At 45.3% G+C, this 17,202-nt stretch overlaps 1 protein-coding gene across 2 annotated transcripts in view; it reads left to right on the top strand.

The window, feature by feature from the left end:
• KATNB1 (katanin p80 (WD repeat containing) subunit B 1) overlaps positions 1–17,061 on the top strand; it is a 17,868-nt gene extending 807 nt beyond the window's left edge. Inside the window, exons 2-20 of one of the 2 annotated variants that reach the window (XM_014947195.1) lie at positions 26–165; positions 2,740–2,870; positions 4,940–5,057; positions 6,422–6,522; positions 7,061–7,102; positions 7,850–7,933; positions 8,918–9,033; positions 9,544–9,615; positions 9,874–10,024; positions 10,458–10,645; positions 10,765–10,895; positions 11,668–11,718; positions 11,889–11,965; positions 12,606–12,725; positions 13,716–13,865; positions 14,159–14,235; positions 14,627–14,701; positions 15,428–15,544; positions 16,147–17,061. In XM_014947195.1, coding sequence (XP_014802681.1) covers positions 126–165; positions 2,740–2,870; positions 4,940–5,057; positions 6,422–6,522; positions 7,061–7,102; positions 7,850–7,933; positions 8,918–9,033; positions 9,544–9,615; positions 9,874–10,024; positions 10,458–10,645; positions 10,765–10,895; positions 11,668–11,718; positions 11,889–11,965; positions 12,606–12,725; positions 13,716–13,865; positions 14,159–14,235; positions 14,627–14,701; positions 15,428–15,544; positions 16,147–16,279 — 1,974 coding nt within the window. In that variant the 5' untranslated portion in view covers positions 26–125 and the 3' untranslated portion in view covers positions 16,280–17,061. Of the gene's footprint in view, positions 1–25; positions 166–2,739; positions 2,871–4,939; positions 5,058–6,421; positions 6,523–7,060; positions 7,103–7,849; positions 7,934–8,917; positions 9,034–9,543; positions 9,616–9,873; positions 10,025–10,457; positions 10,646–10,761; positions 10,896–11,667; positions 11,719–11,888; positions 11,966–12,605; positions 12,726–13,715; positions 13,866–14,158; positions 14,236–14,626; positions 14,702–15,427; positions 15,545–16,146 lie in introns of both variants that reach the window. The other variant, XM_014947190.1, reaches the window with a different exon arrangement.
• The last annotated feature ends 141 nt before the right edge of the window (positions 17,062–17,202 follow it).

Here is a 17,202-nt window from a genome sequence, read left to right as displayed (position 1 = left end):
GCCGGTGGTTTTTTTTTGCCTGCAGGGTGGCCGGGGAAGCTCGGGTGGATGTCTCGGCGGCGGTAGGAGACGGAGAGGCCTCTCCGGGAGGAGGAAGGCGCTTCTGGCCTGCCCGTCGGAGAGCCATGGCTGTGGCCGTCACCACGAAGACGGCGTGGAAGCTCCGTGAGTGTCGCTGGGCTGAGGGAGGGCAGAGCAGTTCCCCCCCCGCGGGGGAGGGGGGTGGAAGGGGCGGTCTGTGAGAGGAGCCAGCTAATCCCTGTCTTGGGTGTAGATGCCCCGGCCCTCTTCCCAGGCTGCTGACTGGAATTGTTCATGCCTAGAAATCCTTTTTGAAAGCATATCTGCATAGTGGAATAGCGTAGGGCCTTTACATTGCTATTTTCAAAAGGTCACGGCCTGTTTTTTTTGCTGTAATGCCATCCTAAATTTCTAACTAACCCCACACGACTCTCCTGTAGCACAGGAACAACCAAGGGAGTGATGGAAACCTAGCTCCAGAGCCTGGGCTGTGGCAGGAGGTCCCTCAGGGTCGGTTTAGCCCCTTTGGGGTGTCCTTCATTGCTGCTCACTTGTTACAGAAGGTGCACTGAGACCTGCTGCGGGAGGGGTGAGGTGATCTTTGCAGGACCTGTAGATCTCATGCTTTTGAAATTGCTTTGCAAGAGACAGTAAGAATCTGCTGCTTTTATATCTGTTCTTTTTCTTCAGATGGAGAAGTCAACAGTTGCTGACTATAATTTCTAGCTGCTTCACTCATCACTGATGAGGTTTTTTTTTTATAGGAGTTGTTGAGGAAGGCATAGAAGCAATGGGAAGTGATGGGTTATTCAGGGCCTCCAGCTTTAGACTAGTGACTTGGTCTAGAAGTTGGCTAGCAGAAATATGACGTTCATGACTGCTAACACGTTCAGGGAGCTGAGATAATCGACTTAGTAATTTCATATCTTTTTGAGCAGAAGGGCAGTTTGTGTGCCATTCCTGCAACTCCACTTATAGGAAAAGCTGGAAGTTGATCAATATTCTCTTGTAAGTGGGCAGAAGTTCTTGATCTTTGTTTTTGCTAGGCTCTGCCCTGCCCTGCCTGAGCATCCTCTTCAGAGCAAGAAGCGTTCTGAATATTAGACATGCTTTGGTGATGCTAATTAGAAGCTTAGTATTGCTGAGCTGGTGGGTGATACCTGATGACAAATACTTCATTAAAAAAAAGTTTGTGGGTTTAAAGGAATTGGCACTTCACCCAGTGAGAGGATGAAGCTTTCTGGCCAAGGCTGGCACCAGGTTATAACCTGGCTTTTCCAAACAGCATTTTGAGTACTTCAGCAATGACTTTTAAGCTTACAATATATTGTTAAGAATGAAAACAAGAGGAGGGGAGACAGTGGAGCTGCTGACTCACTGATTTCAGCAGCAATGCTCAGCATCCTTTGAATTTTAACTAGTGAGTTGGTCTGTTAATACTAATTGAACTGTTTGTTACTTTCAAGTCTGTGTATACGTAAATACTTTACTTTGATCTTTCAACACAATGCAAGCATATTTTCAGATTTGCCTTTCTCATGTAATTTACAGTCCAGTTACCTTTGTAATTTGAAAGGTATTTCTCCAGCTAAAGTGAAAGTTGCGCAGTTTTGCTTTCAAAAAAGTACTCTGAGAGTTTGAGATCAAAGTACCTGTAATTATTGCAGCTGCCTAATATCCTTTCGGATTAGTGTTGCATGTAAAATGATCAAATTGTTCCTCACACCATAACAATTCAAACAAAAGCTGAGTTGATTGCTACCTAGCCTTTTTACAAACAAGTTTCATAACTATTGGCGTGCAAATCCCATGAACTGTCACAGGAGAGAACTATAAGATGAAGAAGCTGGTAAATACGTCTGCCAAAAAGACCTCGCCAAAAATTTGCTGTAAAAATAAGATGTTTAAGCAAAGATATTCATTTGGCTTCTGTTCGGCCCCAAAATTGGTTTTTTCTGATGAGGGTTCCTTGGAGTTCTGTTGTTGTGAAGCCCTCTGTGTCAGAGCTTCCCCTCAGCCCCCAGTTTTTTAACAAACAGTCTTTTAGTATCAATCACATTTGTTCTTTTGTGCTGTTCAGGCACTTTCCTTCTTTTGTCACAGTTTCACGCTGTGCGTTGCTAAGTTTCACCTGTGTTGCATAGTGGGAATGTGGCAAAGCCTCTGCCAAAGCTCAGAGAAGGGAGCTCCACCTATCCCAGCTGCCAAGCCTGACTTTTTTTGCTGTGTAAGGTAACAAACTGTACTGCTGCTAATCTGCCAGTTCTCCTCAGGTTGGATGCTCTGCTGCTGCTTTCTAGAACAGGATTACAGGGCATTAATGCTAGATGACTCTGGCTGCTGCATATTATTGCAGCTTCAGAGACAGCTTGGCTTCCTGAGACCCAGCTGGGTAAAGCAGCTTCTGTGAGCAGGTTTCCAGAGTTGAGCAAATCTTTTAAAAACTATGGAGTTAGTGAGAGAAGGGGCTTTTTGAAAGCCACATCAGCACTGGAGTCATGAAGCTTGGTCAGCAAACGTCTGAAGTGCAGCAGGCAGGGCCAAGAAGGACTGTTTCAAGCGTGATAATAGCGTGTCTTCTTATCTGAACTGTGGGCTGCTGCAGCTTGTCTGGTGGAAACTGGAAAATTTTTCTGGGAAGACGACTTTTTTAGTCCTTTGGGAAGGATGGGGTGCAAATTGTTATACTAGTCTGTAGTAACTCTTTGTTTTGTGCAGAAGAGATCACGGCTCACAGCAGCAATGTGTCCTCACTGGTTCTGGGAAAAAGTTCAGGCCGGCTGCTCGCAACTGGAGGAGATGACTGTCGGGTCAATGTATGGTCAGTTAACAAGCCCAGCTGCATCATGGTAAGAACAGGCCTGTTCTCCACTTTTGGGGGATGGGAATATTAATTCTGAGGTATGGAGGGTGTGAATGAGGGGGGAAAAAAATGTTGAGTTGTATCCTGGAGTACTTGTGAATAGAGTTTACCAGCACAAAGCTGGATGACCATATTCTAGCTAAAGATAGGGATGGAATTTGGTAACTGGTGAGATCATTGCCCCAGGGAGAATCTGGGCTGTCTGGCTGCTTCAGCTGTGCCAGTGCTTGCTCAGGTAATGAATGTTGTCCTTCCATTACCAGGCTACAGATAATTAAACGCAGTTTTGTACAAGGTTAGTTAGTTGTATAGTGCAAGCTACAGGGGCCAGTTTTATACCCTGAGTTTGCCCTCATCGCAGGAAATATCCCCAGCAGAATGCATTCCCACCCATCCCACAGTCACTGTCAGCACAAAGTTTGTGAGAATAGTTTGCTAATTCGCCTGAGGAAGAGTAATGCTGGGTGCAGCATGTTAGAAAGAGTAGGGTTGCCCCAGTAGTGATCACTAAGGTGCACCATAAATATATCAACAGATGTCTATCCTATATTGATTTTGCTTTGAGTGGGTGTTGTGGGAAACCGTCTTTAGCAAGTGTCCTTTGTCACTTGTTTAATTAACAATGCAATAATATTGTGTTATACTGCCTACAGAAATACCTTCCATAAACCTTGTGAGGAAGAAATCAGGCAGGTGGGGTCAAAAAGGCTAAAAGGAGTATGCATCTACTTTATTTTTGCATTCGTTTACTGAGGTCAAGTGTAAGGAGGTTGAAATGGGTGCAAAAGGAGTTGCTCACCTTTGGCAGTGCTTTGCTTCTTGCCTAGCGTAGCTAAGCTGTGTCTTTCCAGGCCCTTGGTGGTGGCAGGACAGCAGTTTGAAACCAGAGTATTGCCTACCATGAGAAGAAAGGTTAAAGGACTAAATGTCTCTGTACCCTTTCCATGGGAGCAGGGAGCTGTAGCTCGTGCAGTGCCTGGAAACCACAGATGGTAGAAGCTGGTGTTTCTGAGAGGCAGGGACTGACTGGAGCTGCTGAGGGCTTGTGCCATACTTGCGTATCAAAATAATCTTGATTTTTTTGGTGTTTGTGCTGTATTCATCTTTGGGGTTGAGATTGTTAGGATTCCAGATGTGTATGTGTTGGGGAAGAGGGACTTACTAAGTAGCATTGGGACTTGCTTCAAGTGTGAGCTCTCTCTCTAAGCAGTGACAGTTGCAGCTGTAGAGTATGTGGAGGATTTCAGTTGTGTGTGAAATCTGAAGAAAGCCCCATCAGAACAGGCAGCTTTCAGCTGTGCGGGAGGCACAGAGCTAGCTTAGCTATTTAAAAAGACCTATTTAAGGACAGGGTAAAGCATTAATCGACAAGCCAAAAATCTGCAGTAGTAGTATTGTTTTTCTAGAGGTAGTTTTAAACATCCTTGTGTTTTAATTAAATACCTTCATTTTCAAAATACTTACGCAATTTATAAGCTTTTTAGGTGCTCAAGGATGAAAGGAACCGCGTGCATGTGAATTACTACCTTATGTCTCAAGTTAATACTTCAGTAATAGTGCCACGTTATTGCTGTGACACCCGTTGCTGGCAGCACCATACGGCTCCTTGCTTATGTGATGGTTTCGAAGTAGCCCTGCTTTTGCTCTTCCTTTGATTTTGTAACCAGTTCATGACACTTACGTGACCCATTTAGAGCAAATGCAGTGCCATTGCCTTTGCACAGCATAATTTTTATAATGTAAACATGTATCAACTTCGTCTGGGCGTCCACACCTAATGTTTAACTGCCCATGTCTCTGTTGATGCATCCTTTAAAAATTAGTCAGCGTGCCCCAGAAAGTGAGACAGCATGGAAGATATGTGCCCAGTGCTGTATGCAGTGATGGTCTGTAGGATGCTCTACCATACTGGTAGCTGATGAGGAAGACAGACCAGTGGCAAAACCGGGTGGTCCCTGGCTTAAATACTTTAGTCACCAATCGAGTGTGAACAGTGTCATTGTGGACAGGGCTCTGTCAGTAGCTGCTGATTGTGACTGGTGGTTTTCTTTGCAGAGTTTGACAGGCCATACAACGCCCATCGAGAGCCTGCAGATCAATACAAACGAGAAACTCATTGTTGCAGGGTCCCAGTCAGGGTCCATTCGAGTTTGGGACCTGGAAGCTGCCAAAAGTATGTTTCCATGAGTTTTCATTTCTGATAATGCATGCTTTTTGGAATATCCTTATGCTTAGTATCTATGCTGACCCAGAAGGTTCTTGGCAGGTTCCAGGTCGGGAGCCTGGCATTGCTTTCATCTTGATTTCCAACTCCTAGAGAGCTTTTGTGCGCTTCCTGCTGCAACTGTGGAAACGTGTATCCATGCTCGAGCAGAAATTTGTATGTTTGTTGTGGAGACTGATCTGAGGAACTAGTTTCTAGGGTTTTGACCCGAATGTGTTGAAATCTATATTCCAGATGAGTTTCCATGCATGTATCGAGTAACCAGGCATATAGAATTTGTATTCAGAGTCTCAGCTTAAAATTGTCAACCTTAATAAAAGAATCCAAAATTAGATTGGAAGTTTTAAGTATATTAGGTTCTGCACAAGTCCAGGAATCCCCCATTTGCTGATTTCTTGTTCTCGTTCTTAGGTTCTAACTTTTATTTTGTTCCTCAAGTGATTTTTCTCCTCTTTTTGCTCTTGCATGACCAGATAAATAGGCAAAGACCTAATTTCTAGGAAATCATAAAAGCTGTGAACTCATTGAGCTCTGATTCTTTAAACGTCAACTGTTGAGTCATGTTTTATTTATTGCATTTTTCTCAAATCTTTGAACAAGTTTGCAAAGGTGTTGTGAATCACTCAAGTACATTCCAGCAGGAATACCATAAAATGACTGAATATTTCTTATAGGTCACTACAGAAAGAATGTGTATTGAAAATACTTACATTGGCTGAGCTAAGAAGGCAAACAGCAGGTGGCATAAATAATTAAAAGCACTTTTGTCATTCAGACAGCATCAGTTCAGTTATAAAATAGTTTGTCTCTACCAGTGGAGAGTAACTGCCTGAATTTATTAGGAGACCTGTGAGCCAGTGTCTGTGCAAATGACCACTCCAGCTCTGCTTTAAGAGCTAATTTCTGCCATGGGAATCATCAGACTGTCCTGGATGATGGATGACAGAGATTGCCCCTATTATTATCTGAGCAATTTTTCTTCCTCGAAGTTGAGTTCTGCACTCATCTCTTCTTTCAGAGATATAGTGTACCAGTTCTACTGGTCCTTTCTGGTTTCTAGAATTACAAGGGGTGTCACTTGGTTGATGACGTGCTAAAACACTGTGATCGTTTTGTTGTCTCATGCTTCCTGAGTGTCCCTTCCTGGTCTTTGAGATGCTTCTTGCAAGGGGCAGTTGAAGGAGTAGAGGCAAATATTGGAATGTAAGAGGTGGAAGTAGTATGGCTAAACTTCTGCATGCTGTTTGGGGGAAATGTACTGCTATATATTTGTTCCTTATTCCTTCTCCCCGCTCTGCCTCTCCTTTTCCCAGTTCTTCGTACCTTGCTTGGTCACAAAGCGAATATCTGCAGCCTTGATTTCCACCCTTTCGGAAGCTTTGTGGCATCTGGCTCCTTGGACACAAACATTAAGGTAAAGCTCAGCTTCCCCTAGAGATTACCCACTTTACTTGCAGTATCTTTGTTAGGAAGAGTGCCAGAATGTGTTTTGTGCCAAGCTGTGGGTAGATGCTGTACATCATCATTTCCATGTGTGTGGGCAGGTGTATTTGTGAGTGCTTGTGAAATTCATGCCTGTATTTTCAGCGGTAGTTCATGATTATGACTCCTCTGTTGTGGAATGTGGCTCCCAGTGAGGTGTCAGCCGAGACCGGGTGTCAGCAAGCGCAGATGTCCCGATTGCTGTGGATTGCATCTGCTTCATTGGGATGGTATTTCACTGTAGGAACTGAGCTTCTGTAGTAAGAAATACTTTACGGAAGCAATTTTCACTTGGGGAATTAGGTTAGGAAATACCCCTGAAGCGAACGGGGGTTTAACAGCCCCTTCAGTGTTTTCGTTCTGTGGTGTTCATCAGCGTAGCGACAGGCAGAGCTGTTGTTCTGCTGGGGGTCTGGGGCTCCCCACGTGCTGCTCTAAGCATATCTTGTCTTTGCTTTTCTTCCCTGTAGCTCTGGGATGTACGACGAAAAGGCTGCGTCTTCAGGTACAAGGTAAAATGCTTTATTAGTCTTCAGGCAAAGAGGGGAGAGATTTCTGTTGAGGACTTATGAGCAAACCTAAAAGCAATTATGTCAATTAACTTCCTCATTTTCCACTATAGATATAAGCTCTGTACAATTTGTGAAGTGGACTGGCAAACATCTGCAGGCCCCTGTGAACTGTGTGGAAATATGAAATGGTTATCATAGGCGTTAGTGTTCAGTGGTCTGGTTGGGTGCATGGAGAGCATCCATGAGTGTTTCTTTAGACTGTAACTGATATTACCATGTACTGATATCCCCACTGCACCGAGATGCTTCTGTTCTTGGTGTCTTTCTCTACCAAAAGAACTTTCTGTATATTAATTTCATTTAGAAGCCAACTTAATGGCACAGCACTTCTATCTGACCACCCATAAATCTGTGTAATTCAAAATTGATTCTTACTAATTAAGCCAGATCTGTATTTACCATGCTTAAACTGATGTCAGAAATGTCTAGATAAGAGAGATTATACCCATTTAGTGTGGATGGACTTGGGTGTAGTGCTTAGTGTTCTGTGAACTGTGGAGTTTGTGAAAGTGACTTGATTTTGTTATTATATTGTACAGGATTGAAAGACAAAAGCCAGAATTCCCTCTTAAATAAAACCCAAACAAAACCAAAAAACAAACAAAAAAAACCCAACAAAAAAAAAAAAACAAAAAACAAGTTCCCCCCAAAAAGGAAAAAAATACTTGGTTTTTCTTTTCACTTCAGGGTCACACAGAAGCAGTCCGATGTCTCCGCTTTAGTCCTGATGGGAAATGGCTGGCCTCTGCTGCTGATGATCACACTATAAAGGTAATTTATTGTGACACCCTCCTAATGTGCTCCCGGGACGTAAGAATGCTGGGATTGTCTTTCTACAAGGCATTACCAGCACTCATTTATAAACACCCTTAGTTCATTAGGCATCTGTCTGAGTGCTGGGGCTTTGCAGGGACCAGTCTGTTTATGAGTATCACGTCCAGTGGCCCACAACATCCAGCAAAGAGCTGCATGTGTTGAAATGCACTTACCCAACAGACACGTCGGTGCTTTGCACATGAAGGTTCATGTTACGATGGTGGTAGAGTTGTGATACCTGAAAGTTGGCCTTGGTCTTCTCAGTAAACGTTACAGAATAGATTGTCTTCTGCACGTTGTTTCACCATACCAGTTTCTGGCTCTGCTCAGTTAATTCAGTACGAGTGTGATGATCAGTCTGAAAATTGCTGTCAAGACTAAGCAGAGCAAGAGAAGGAATTCAGAAAAGTATGGACCAAGTCAGCAACATTGCTTTTTTTCAGATGTGGTAAGGAGGAATATGAGCAAAGGACTGCTTTTTGTGTTCAGTTTCGCATGAAATAAACCAATCGGTTATTTAACTCTGGATTTTTCAGTGGAAACCAGAGCACTGGAAGAATGAGTTGTGAAGGGATCGAGAACTTTCAGATCCTAGTTTGTTCACTTTTGAGAGATAATGTGCAAGGCCAGGTACAACTGCTGTATTTTATCCTAGTCTCTGAATATAAACCAGAAACTTATAGGGAACAAATTAAATGGAAAATTTAAAAGAGAATGCTAAAAAAAAAAAAACCAAAACCAAACCACAAAACAAAAAATAATGCAGCTTTAAACAACTGGGATGGTACTCCTTCCCTGATCATTGCTTACTTTGACAAACTTGAGTCTGTTCTTGGAGGTGCAACATGAGGACGTTGCCAGAACAAGGAAATCAGAAGTGTATTGGAATTCTCTAACATTAAATCTTTTCAAGAGTCTCTCTGTTCTTTCCTTCTTCAGCTGTGGGATCTGGCTGCTGGGAAGATAATGTTTGAGTTTACAGGACATACCGGCCCAGTAAACATTGTTGAATTCCACCCCAATGAATACCTTTTGGCTTCTGGCAGTTTTGACAGGTACATAAGGGGAGGGAGAAAGAAGGCAATTGTATATGTTGGTTTCCTTTCCCAATGCCCTTTTTTTTAGGAATGTCACACAACTCAAACCTGCCATTGCAAGAGCCTGACAAACCTTCCAGCAGCACGTCACATCTGTGACGCACAGAACATGGAGATCTTGCCTTCTCATCCAAAATTGATGGCGCCTTCTGCTGTACTAGAAAACAACACAATAGCTTTGAGCATCTCACTGATCCAGCTGACATTCTATCTGCACAGCAGGCTGCCCTGCCCAGCTGGCAGGGTGTCCTTCTAGCTCTGGGTCAGGTCTGAATACCTATCTGTACCTGGAGCCTCTAAGTATCTGTGGCTGGATTCACAGATCTTGGCCAGACTAGCCTTCTGTGTAGGTTCATCATGTGTGCACAACAGCTAAAGTCATTCCAGCTGTTAGCGTATTATTTCAATACTGGATTCTACAATGTATTTCTAGAGGGATGAGTGATGATTATTATGTTTTGTGTACAGGACTGTTCGGTTCTGGGACTTGGAGAAGTTTCAGGTTGTGAGCTGTATTGAAGAGGAGGCTACTCCTGTCAGGTATGTTAAATTCTCACTGTGGTATACTAGGCAGAGGCTAAAGAGGAGGAAAAGGGAGGATTTCCTGAAAGAGAGACTTTACTGAGGTGAAGTTTGGGCTGCTGGAGATGTTGCAGAGATGAACAGCAATTCGGTCGGTTCGTTGATAGAAATGGGGCTGAAGGTGTTCAATGAAGTCAGGGATACAACCCTGGGGTCCTTGTGGGACTATGCAGTGTTAGAAAGCTGTGCCTAATTCCCCACCTGCCTTTCTTCCAGATGTGTGCTCTTCAACCCAGATGGCTGCTGCTTGTATAGTGGCTTCCAGGATTCACTGCGTGTGTACGGCTGGGAGCCAGAGCGCTGTTTTGATGTGGTCTTGGTGAACTGGGGAAAAGTAGCTGACTTGTCTATCTGCAACAACCAGCTGGTAAGCCACTGCTCCCAAGGAGTGGGGCAGGCTGCTGTGAAACATGAGATAAAATCCTCCTGCCTCCTTGCAGGCCTTCTGACCTTTGAGCTTGTGTCAGACTGTGAGTGGCCGGGGCTCATAATGGGCCCAACACTTAAAGAGAGCTTGTGTGCTTTTGTTTTCAGCAGCTTCGTGCTCTGCTTTATATCTCTTTGGCTTCTAGAGGAAAGAACTGGCACTTGGTTTGACCAGTATTTAGAAACTATGGTTGGCAAAAGTTTTATCATAGCCTGTCATAAAACATTGGCAGCTTCAAATTGAAAAAGCCAAAGTACTGAATGGAGAAATTCTCAAGCACAATTGCTCAGGGTCACTCCATCATGCCTGCTCTCAAAACAGCTGGCGTGCACCCTTCTCCCTGGTGAATTACCTTGATCTTTTGCCTCTGCAGATAGGAGTTTCTTTTGCACAAAGCACGGTCTCCTCCTTCGTTGTGGATCTCAGCAGAGTCACAAAGTCGGGTTCTGTTCCTCATGGGCTGATGAGGGACGACGAACCTCTTGTGCTGCCTGCCCCCATGGGGTCCTCCCTTCGCCGCATCTATGACAGGCCCTCAACTAGCTGCAGCAAGCCACAAAGGTGAGGGGATCTGCTTGTTGAGTTTCAAGATTTTAAGGAAATGTACAAGAAGCTTAGTGCTCTTGCTCTCTCTGACAGAGTCCATGGTCTTGTCCTGACAGCATCTCTTTTTCCAGCAGAGTGAAGCACAACTCGGAGAGTGAGAGGCGCAGTCCTAGCAGTGAAGATGACCGGGATGAGAAGGAATCAAAGGCTGAGATCCAGAACCCAGAGGATTACAAAGAGATCTTCCAGCCCAAGAACGCTATTTGTCAGTACCAGGCTTTATTGTGCTTTTGAGTGGTGTTTGGATTAGAGCTGTAGGTGCTAAACTGTTTCAGTAGAAGTGAGCCTTGGCTTATTATAATAGAGGCTTTGCCTGCAACTGGGAGAGTACAGAAAACTTATTTAGTATTCTGAGCTTGGATGTTGAACCATGAATCATGTTGATGAACTGCTGGAAGGTGGTACCTTTACTAGGGTGCAATGATGGCTGGTCAAAGCCTGGCTCAGAATCCAGAGCTCTGCTGTAAGCATGCTGCCTTCCTGTCCTGGTTAGGAATGACTGCTGTGTTACAGGATCTTTATCTTAGAATTTTGATATGTATAAAATCAGCAGCCTCCATTAAAGAGGAAAAGGCAAAGTGTTTTATTAAAGCAGAGGTTGCAGTTTGGGAGGCATAGTGTAATGCCTGTATCTCATTTTTAAGGAATTAGTAGTAGTTATTTTGATTTACTTATGTAAATCGATTTAGCAGGAGGTGAATTTTTTCTAATATAACTTGTGACAGTGCCTTTTATTGTGTTTCACACTTCTGCAGCAGCAACTTTTGTCCCTCCCATCCATGAAGGCTGAAAGCCTTTGGTCAAACTCAGCAATAGTGTCGAGGCCCGAGGAAGCTAACTTGTTGCTGTATCACTGACTGCCTTAATCTTTGGGGTTATTGGAGATCCCCCAGCTCCATGGTTGATTTATTGCTCACTTGTAGCCTCGGACACTCCTTCATGTGTTTTGGTTGGGTTTTGTCCCCTTCTTTCTGTAGGTCGGACTCCTCCTCGAAACAATGAGCCCTTTCCTGCCCCTCCTGAGGATGGTGAGTATGAAAATGACGCCTTGGTGGGAATGGGGTTAATGGCCCTCAAAAGAGGGAGAGATGCACATCTGCAGTAACAACTGCTTGTAGTTTAGCTGTAGAGAACCTTTTCAAATTCTCTTGAAAGGAGCAATCAGTTTCTGCTTTCTCACCTCTTTTCATGTCGGTAGAGCCTGTAGCTGCAAAGGAAGCAGTGAAGCCCAGCCAAACTGCAGATGTCCAGACCCCGTTGCCAAAGCAAGAACTTGTACGTACTATATGATCTGTTAAGAGCTGCTCATGCTCTCGCTCTGAAAGATAATGTGACTGCTGGAGACTTTATGATTTCTAATCAAGCTGATTCCTTTGCTGAAGAGCAGTAAATGTGCAGCTCCAGTCTTTGTCCTGCCATGTGTCTCACCTGAGCAGTAGAATCAAAGGCCAAGCCTCCAGCAGGCGATGGTTCTATTGCTTTTTGTTTACTTCTTGCACTTGCAGTGATGTTTCTCCTTGCATCTCAAAATTGAGGTACTCTGAAGAGAACCAAGTGCCAAATTCCTGCAAGTGCTTGAACTTGAGGCTATTTTGTAGCCAAAATCACAAGCAGCTGGTGGGCCAGGATATATTATGCTGTATTCTTTAGAATTCCTTCTTTGCCTTCAGGCTGGCCATGGCTCATTTCCCTAATTTTAGATGCCGATAACAACAGCAGCACTTGGCATTTCTGCTGGGGCATCTCCATGTTCTTTGCAAATCTTAATTACATCTTGGTATGTACCTGAGGGATACTTTATTGCTAGCAAATTGGAGACCGCTTCTGCATTAGCTGAAAGCGGGTCAGGAAAAAGGGGCATCAGACTAGGACCAGATCGTTGCTGCTAGAGCTTTTATCCCAATTTCTCCTGCAGCCTGAACCAGTTCAGAAGCCACCGATTGCCTCCTCGACTCCTATGCCCAGAACAGAGCCATCGGTGATTCCTGCAGCCAGGAATGAACCCATTGGCCTGAAGGTCTCTGACTTTCTACCAGTAAGTGTCTCTGGACAAATGTTTCCAGCTGGTGTCTGTGTTGGGTGACATCAGAAAGGGGGTTCTCTGAGATGAATAGTGTCTGAGATGCAGGACTGCAGCCTGCAGTCATTACTACTGAACGAGAACATGCAACCTCCTGCTCTCCCTCTGCTCACTTGGTGTGTCCCCTGCTGGCTCACTCTCCTGTCTCCCAACTGCTTTGACTTGCAGTTCCTGTGGAATTAGCACCCCTGGGTTGCTGGAGTGACCAGCCATCATCCCCATTGGGGTTGACAGCAGTGCTGGTCTGTGCTCATGAAGAATGTGTTGTTGAAGCAGAGAGTAAGAGATAACACAAAGACACTGAGCAATCTGGACAGTGATTCATTTAGAAAATTGGTGTCTGACATTACACATACGTAACTATTTCAAGAGTCTTTCCCTCCTGTGTCTCAGAGGCCTTTTAGTCTCTCTCAGGAGCGTGTTCCCTGTCCTGAAAAGGGAGAAGGACCAGAGCATCCTTATTATACCAAACTCTAGATGTGAGCAGAGGAAGAGAGATTCCAGCGTGGTGTGGGGTGTGGGTGGGAATCACAATTTGGAGTCTAATAAAGTGTGCAAGATTTCTGCTTTGTAATATTTTTTTTTATTTCGGATGAGCATTTCACATAAAAAAAAAAACCACAGGGTTTGCATGAAAAAAAATTCCTTATCAAAACTTACTGGTCTTGAAAGTAGCTTACTTCTAATTAACTTTTTAAAATTTTGAGACTTTTTCCAAAGCTTCAAATGTATTTGTGATTGACCCAGTAGAAGAGGCAAAAGAGAAGTAGCTGAAATTGGGACACATTGAGCGTTTCTGTTTCAAAAATGTTCATAAAACAATCTGCAAGGAAGTCAGTGTTTCCTGTCCTACCTCAAAATCAGCTCTTGTGTGCTAGAGACAGCTCCTGCCTTTCTGTGCCCCCCTGCTCTGTTATGCTTCTCCATTGGTGTCTCTACTTTCAGGCTGTGAAAAACCCAAGCCAAAATGAGCTCGTGGATGAGGAAGCCATGTCGCAGATCAGGAAAGGCCATGAGACAATGTGTGTGGTACTCACTAGCCGCCACAAGAATCTGGACACTGTGCGGGCTGTATGGAGCACCAGTGACATCAAGGCAAGGATGTGGAGATACCCGTGGCTCATGATGGGAGCAGCTGAGCCACATTTTTGGCTTGGCTCGGGCTGATTCTGCCTCTTGCACAAAATGTGGAGTCTCACAGCTCTTTGTCCTCAGAGGTACACAGCAGAGTGCTGCTGTGTCCCACCTGTTCTCACGCGAGAGCTATCTTCTCTTCCCTAGTCTACTCCATGTTTTCTGTACCTTGTTTTTGAAAAGCAGCACTTAATACTATTGCATTAGCGTTTGAGCTTTGTGATAGATGACTACTTCTTCCTTTTCTCTCTCAGAACTCTGTGGACTCTGCAGTGGCGATCAACGATCTGTCTGTTGTTGTGGACCTCTTGAATATTGTCAACCAAAAAGCGTGAGTCCTGGGTAGGGGCAGCCCCTGGGGTACCTGAGAGCCATCTGGCTGCGCTCAAAGCATTGCATTGTACCCACCACATGTCCAGTGGGCCCTGACAGTGGGGAATGCATGAGTTTGTAGTCAGATCTTCACGTCTGCAGTGCCAGTAACTGCTGGAGTTGTGTGGGGCTTTTCTATAGGCTAATGATGTCTTGCAAGGAAAATGGAATTCTTAGGGCTTCATAAAGTGGTTCTGCTGAGTCAGTAAGTCAGAATCTCCCGCTTCCTATCACAAGGGGGAGACAGTGAACTTGTTCACTAAACTTGGGTGCTGCTGCCTGGACTTTTTTTGCCAGAAAGTATTGTTTGTGTTGCCTCAGTCTCTGGTCTCAGAATGTGTCCTTTTCAGGTCTCTCTGGAAGCTGGATTTGTGTACTATAGTCCTGCCGCAGATAGAGAAACTACTCCAAAGTAAATACGAAAGGTGAGGCCCCAAGAACGTGGTGTGCTTGGAGGAAAAGGTGTGATATTCATAGGAGAGCTCCATTGGGTATTTTGTAGCTAAAAGAAAATAATGAAAAATCACAGCAGATGCAGTATGGTGCCGATATGAAGCCTGGAAAAGAGCAGTGGAGTAGCCAAGTGTGTAGGGGAAAAGATATGGAAAGTATGCCTGGGCAAGAGGAGTAGGATATTGAGATTTGGTGTAGGTGTGTTGGACTGAAGGCAGCTCTGGCAGCCAGGAAGGGTCAAATCTGATGTAGAACAAGTGGGCTCTGTGCAATGATGGGAATGAAACTGTTGAATTGAGACAAGGGGAATGAAGTCCTGCAACAGCCTTGTGGTCACTTGGAAGATTGCTTTGAACCTCATTGTTAGGTGGTAAAAAAAAAATAAATGTGGCCTTTCTCAAGATGGAGTTTCTGCCTGCCCTTCCTGCTGGGAGAGAGGCTTTGGACGAGTCCCCTCAGCAGAACATCTCTGCTCTTGAGTAGAAGGTCTCACTTAGCAGGTTAAGGACTCTCGTTGTCAGCAGTGACTCAAACCGAGCCTGTGTTGGTACTTGGCTGGTGCTCTCCTTGCCAGGTTACGTGTGGTGGAGGGGGGTCATTTGAGTAGATCATCCCTGGTGAGTGGATGTGAGTGAGGACTGTGCTGGGAGGACAGGAAGGACACTCAAGGGGGACCTGATTCTCTGTTTGTCTTTCAGTTACGTGCAGACTGGCTGCACCTCCCTGAAACTCATTCTCCAGAGGTTTCTGCCACTGATCACAGACATCCTCGCTGCACCACCTTCTGTCGGAGTGGACATCACCAGAGAGGAAAGGTGAGGCACTTACCTTCGCTTCCTCCCTTTCTGAACCAGTCTTTCTCTTGGGTGAGCTTTGCTCCTCACTTTTGAGGCTTTGATACTAGACTGGGCATGCCTTCTCTTTTGTCTGCAAACACCAAACCCTCCCACTCTGAGAAAAAGGAGCAAGGACTGCTTTTCCCCTCTGTCACTCTGTATTTAGTCATAACTAAATCAAGTGTGAGAGTGTCAGGAGTAAAACCACCCTGTGGCTTCATCCTCTGCCTCACAAGACATGTGAGTTGTCAGCCGGGCCCTGGATTTCCAGTTCATTCACAGGATGGCTCTGCTCTGAGAACTGGCCCTCCAAAACCAGTACCTCCTTCCTCCCTGGACTTTACTGCCAAAGGGGAGGAGAGAAGCAAAAGCGCCCTTCTGTGGATGCCATTCTCCTGTGTCACCAGGATGTGGGCTGAATACGTGGTGTTTCTGCAGAGCCAGGCTCACATTTCAGCCTCTTCCAGGCCATTTGCAGTGTTTTCTCTCCTGCTTGAGTTGCACCTTTGGTGCTACAGGAACAAGCACGTTCTCTCAAGCGTCTGAGGATTCATGCTGTGTCTGCTCTCTTCATTTTGCAGGCTCCATAAATGCAAGCTGTGCTACAAGCAGCTGAAAAACATCAGCAACATTGTGAAGAACAAGTCTGGGCTCAGCGGCCGCCATGGTAGTGCCTTTCGGGAACTGCATCTCCTCATGGCTGTCCTGGAGTGATGGCTGCCTCCTCCTCATGTGCAAACACAGATGGCCAAGCTCCCCTCTGCTCTTGGTCTGGCTGGATTTTACCTCTTTCCGTGTGTCCATCTTCTCCTTACAGCACGGCAGGGAAGTGGAATCTTGCTGGCCCAGCACCGGTGCCTTATGGGCCGGATGGGGGACCTTACTGGGGACACGCCAGTGCTTTTGAAGGGACCTGGCTGAAAGAGGCCCTGCAAAGGCCCTGTAGGGAAGCAGCTTCATTTCAGCTTTTCATCTCGGCACCAGGCTCTTGGCTGCTCTGTCTCTGTGCTGGCCTTTCCCTGGCAGGAGTGCTCCAAGCCTGTTGTCACCCCTCTTTCACCCGTATGCGTTGTTGGTTCTTGTCGCTCAACTCTGTGGTCTGAGGCTGCCTGGCCCTGCTCTCTTTTTGTGCCCCACAAAAGCCTGTGGGGTGGAGTGTCCATTCCCAAGCAGAAGGGACATTTTCAACTGCCCGTGTGGGACCAGCCCCTTTGGCTTCATCAAATGTGGGCCAGGACACTGTGCCACCCTGCCTGGTGCAGTCTCGAGAACCCATATGGAGAGGAGGCTGGCACCTGGACCACAGAAGAGGAATTTCTTCAAAATGTTGCTGGGACCTGAGCTCTGCCTGGATCTGTTAATGGATGTGACTGAAACAGGACTTGTTCTATGTGTTTGCCTTTGCGGATGAGGATTTGGGAGGGTGGAGGAAGAGAGGGACATGGACTAATGTCTTTCTACGTCCACTGGACCATTCTTAAAGGGTTTTTTTTTCTCCCCCCCCCCCCCTCTCAACCCAAATATGATGTTGCAGTTTAGCTGTACCACAGAATGAAAAAATACAGACTGCAAAAAAACCCCACCCCAGACCCCAAACAAAAAAACCTACAACCCAAACCTGTCCATCCCCCCCAACA

The sequence above is a fragment of the Calidris pugnax genome, unplaced genomic scaffold (assembly GCF_001431845.1).
Source record: "Calidris pugnax isolate Ruff unplaced genomic scaffold, ASM143184v1 scaffold30, whole genome shotgun sequence".
Classification (NCBI taxonomy): Eukaryota; Metazoa; Chordata; class Aves; order Charadriiformes; family Scolopacidae; genus Calidris; species Calidris pugnax.
The sequence above is the reverse complement of the archived record's forward strand: the minus strand, read 5'-3'. Positions and strand labels throughout refer to the sequence as shown.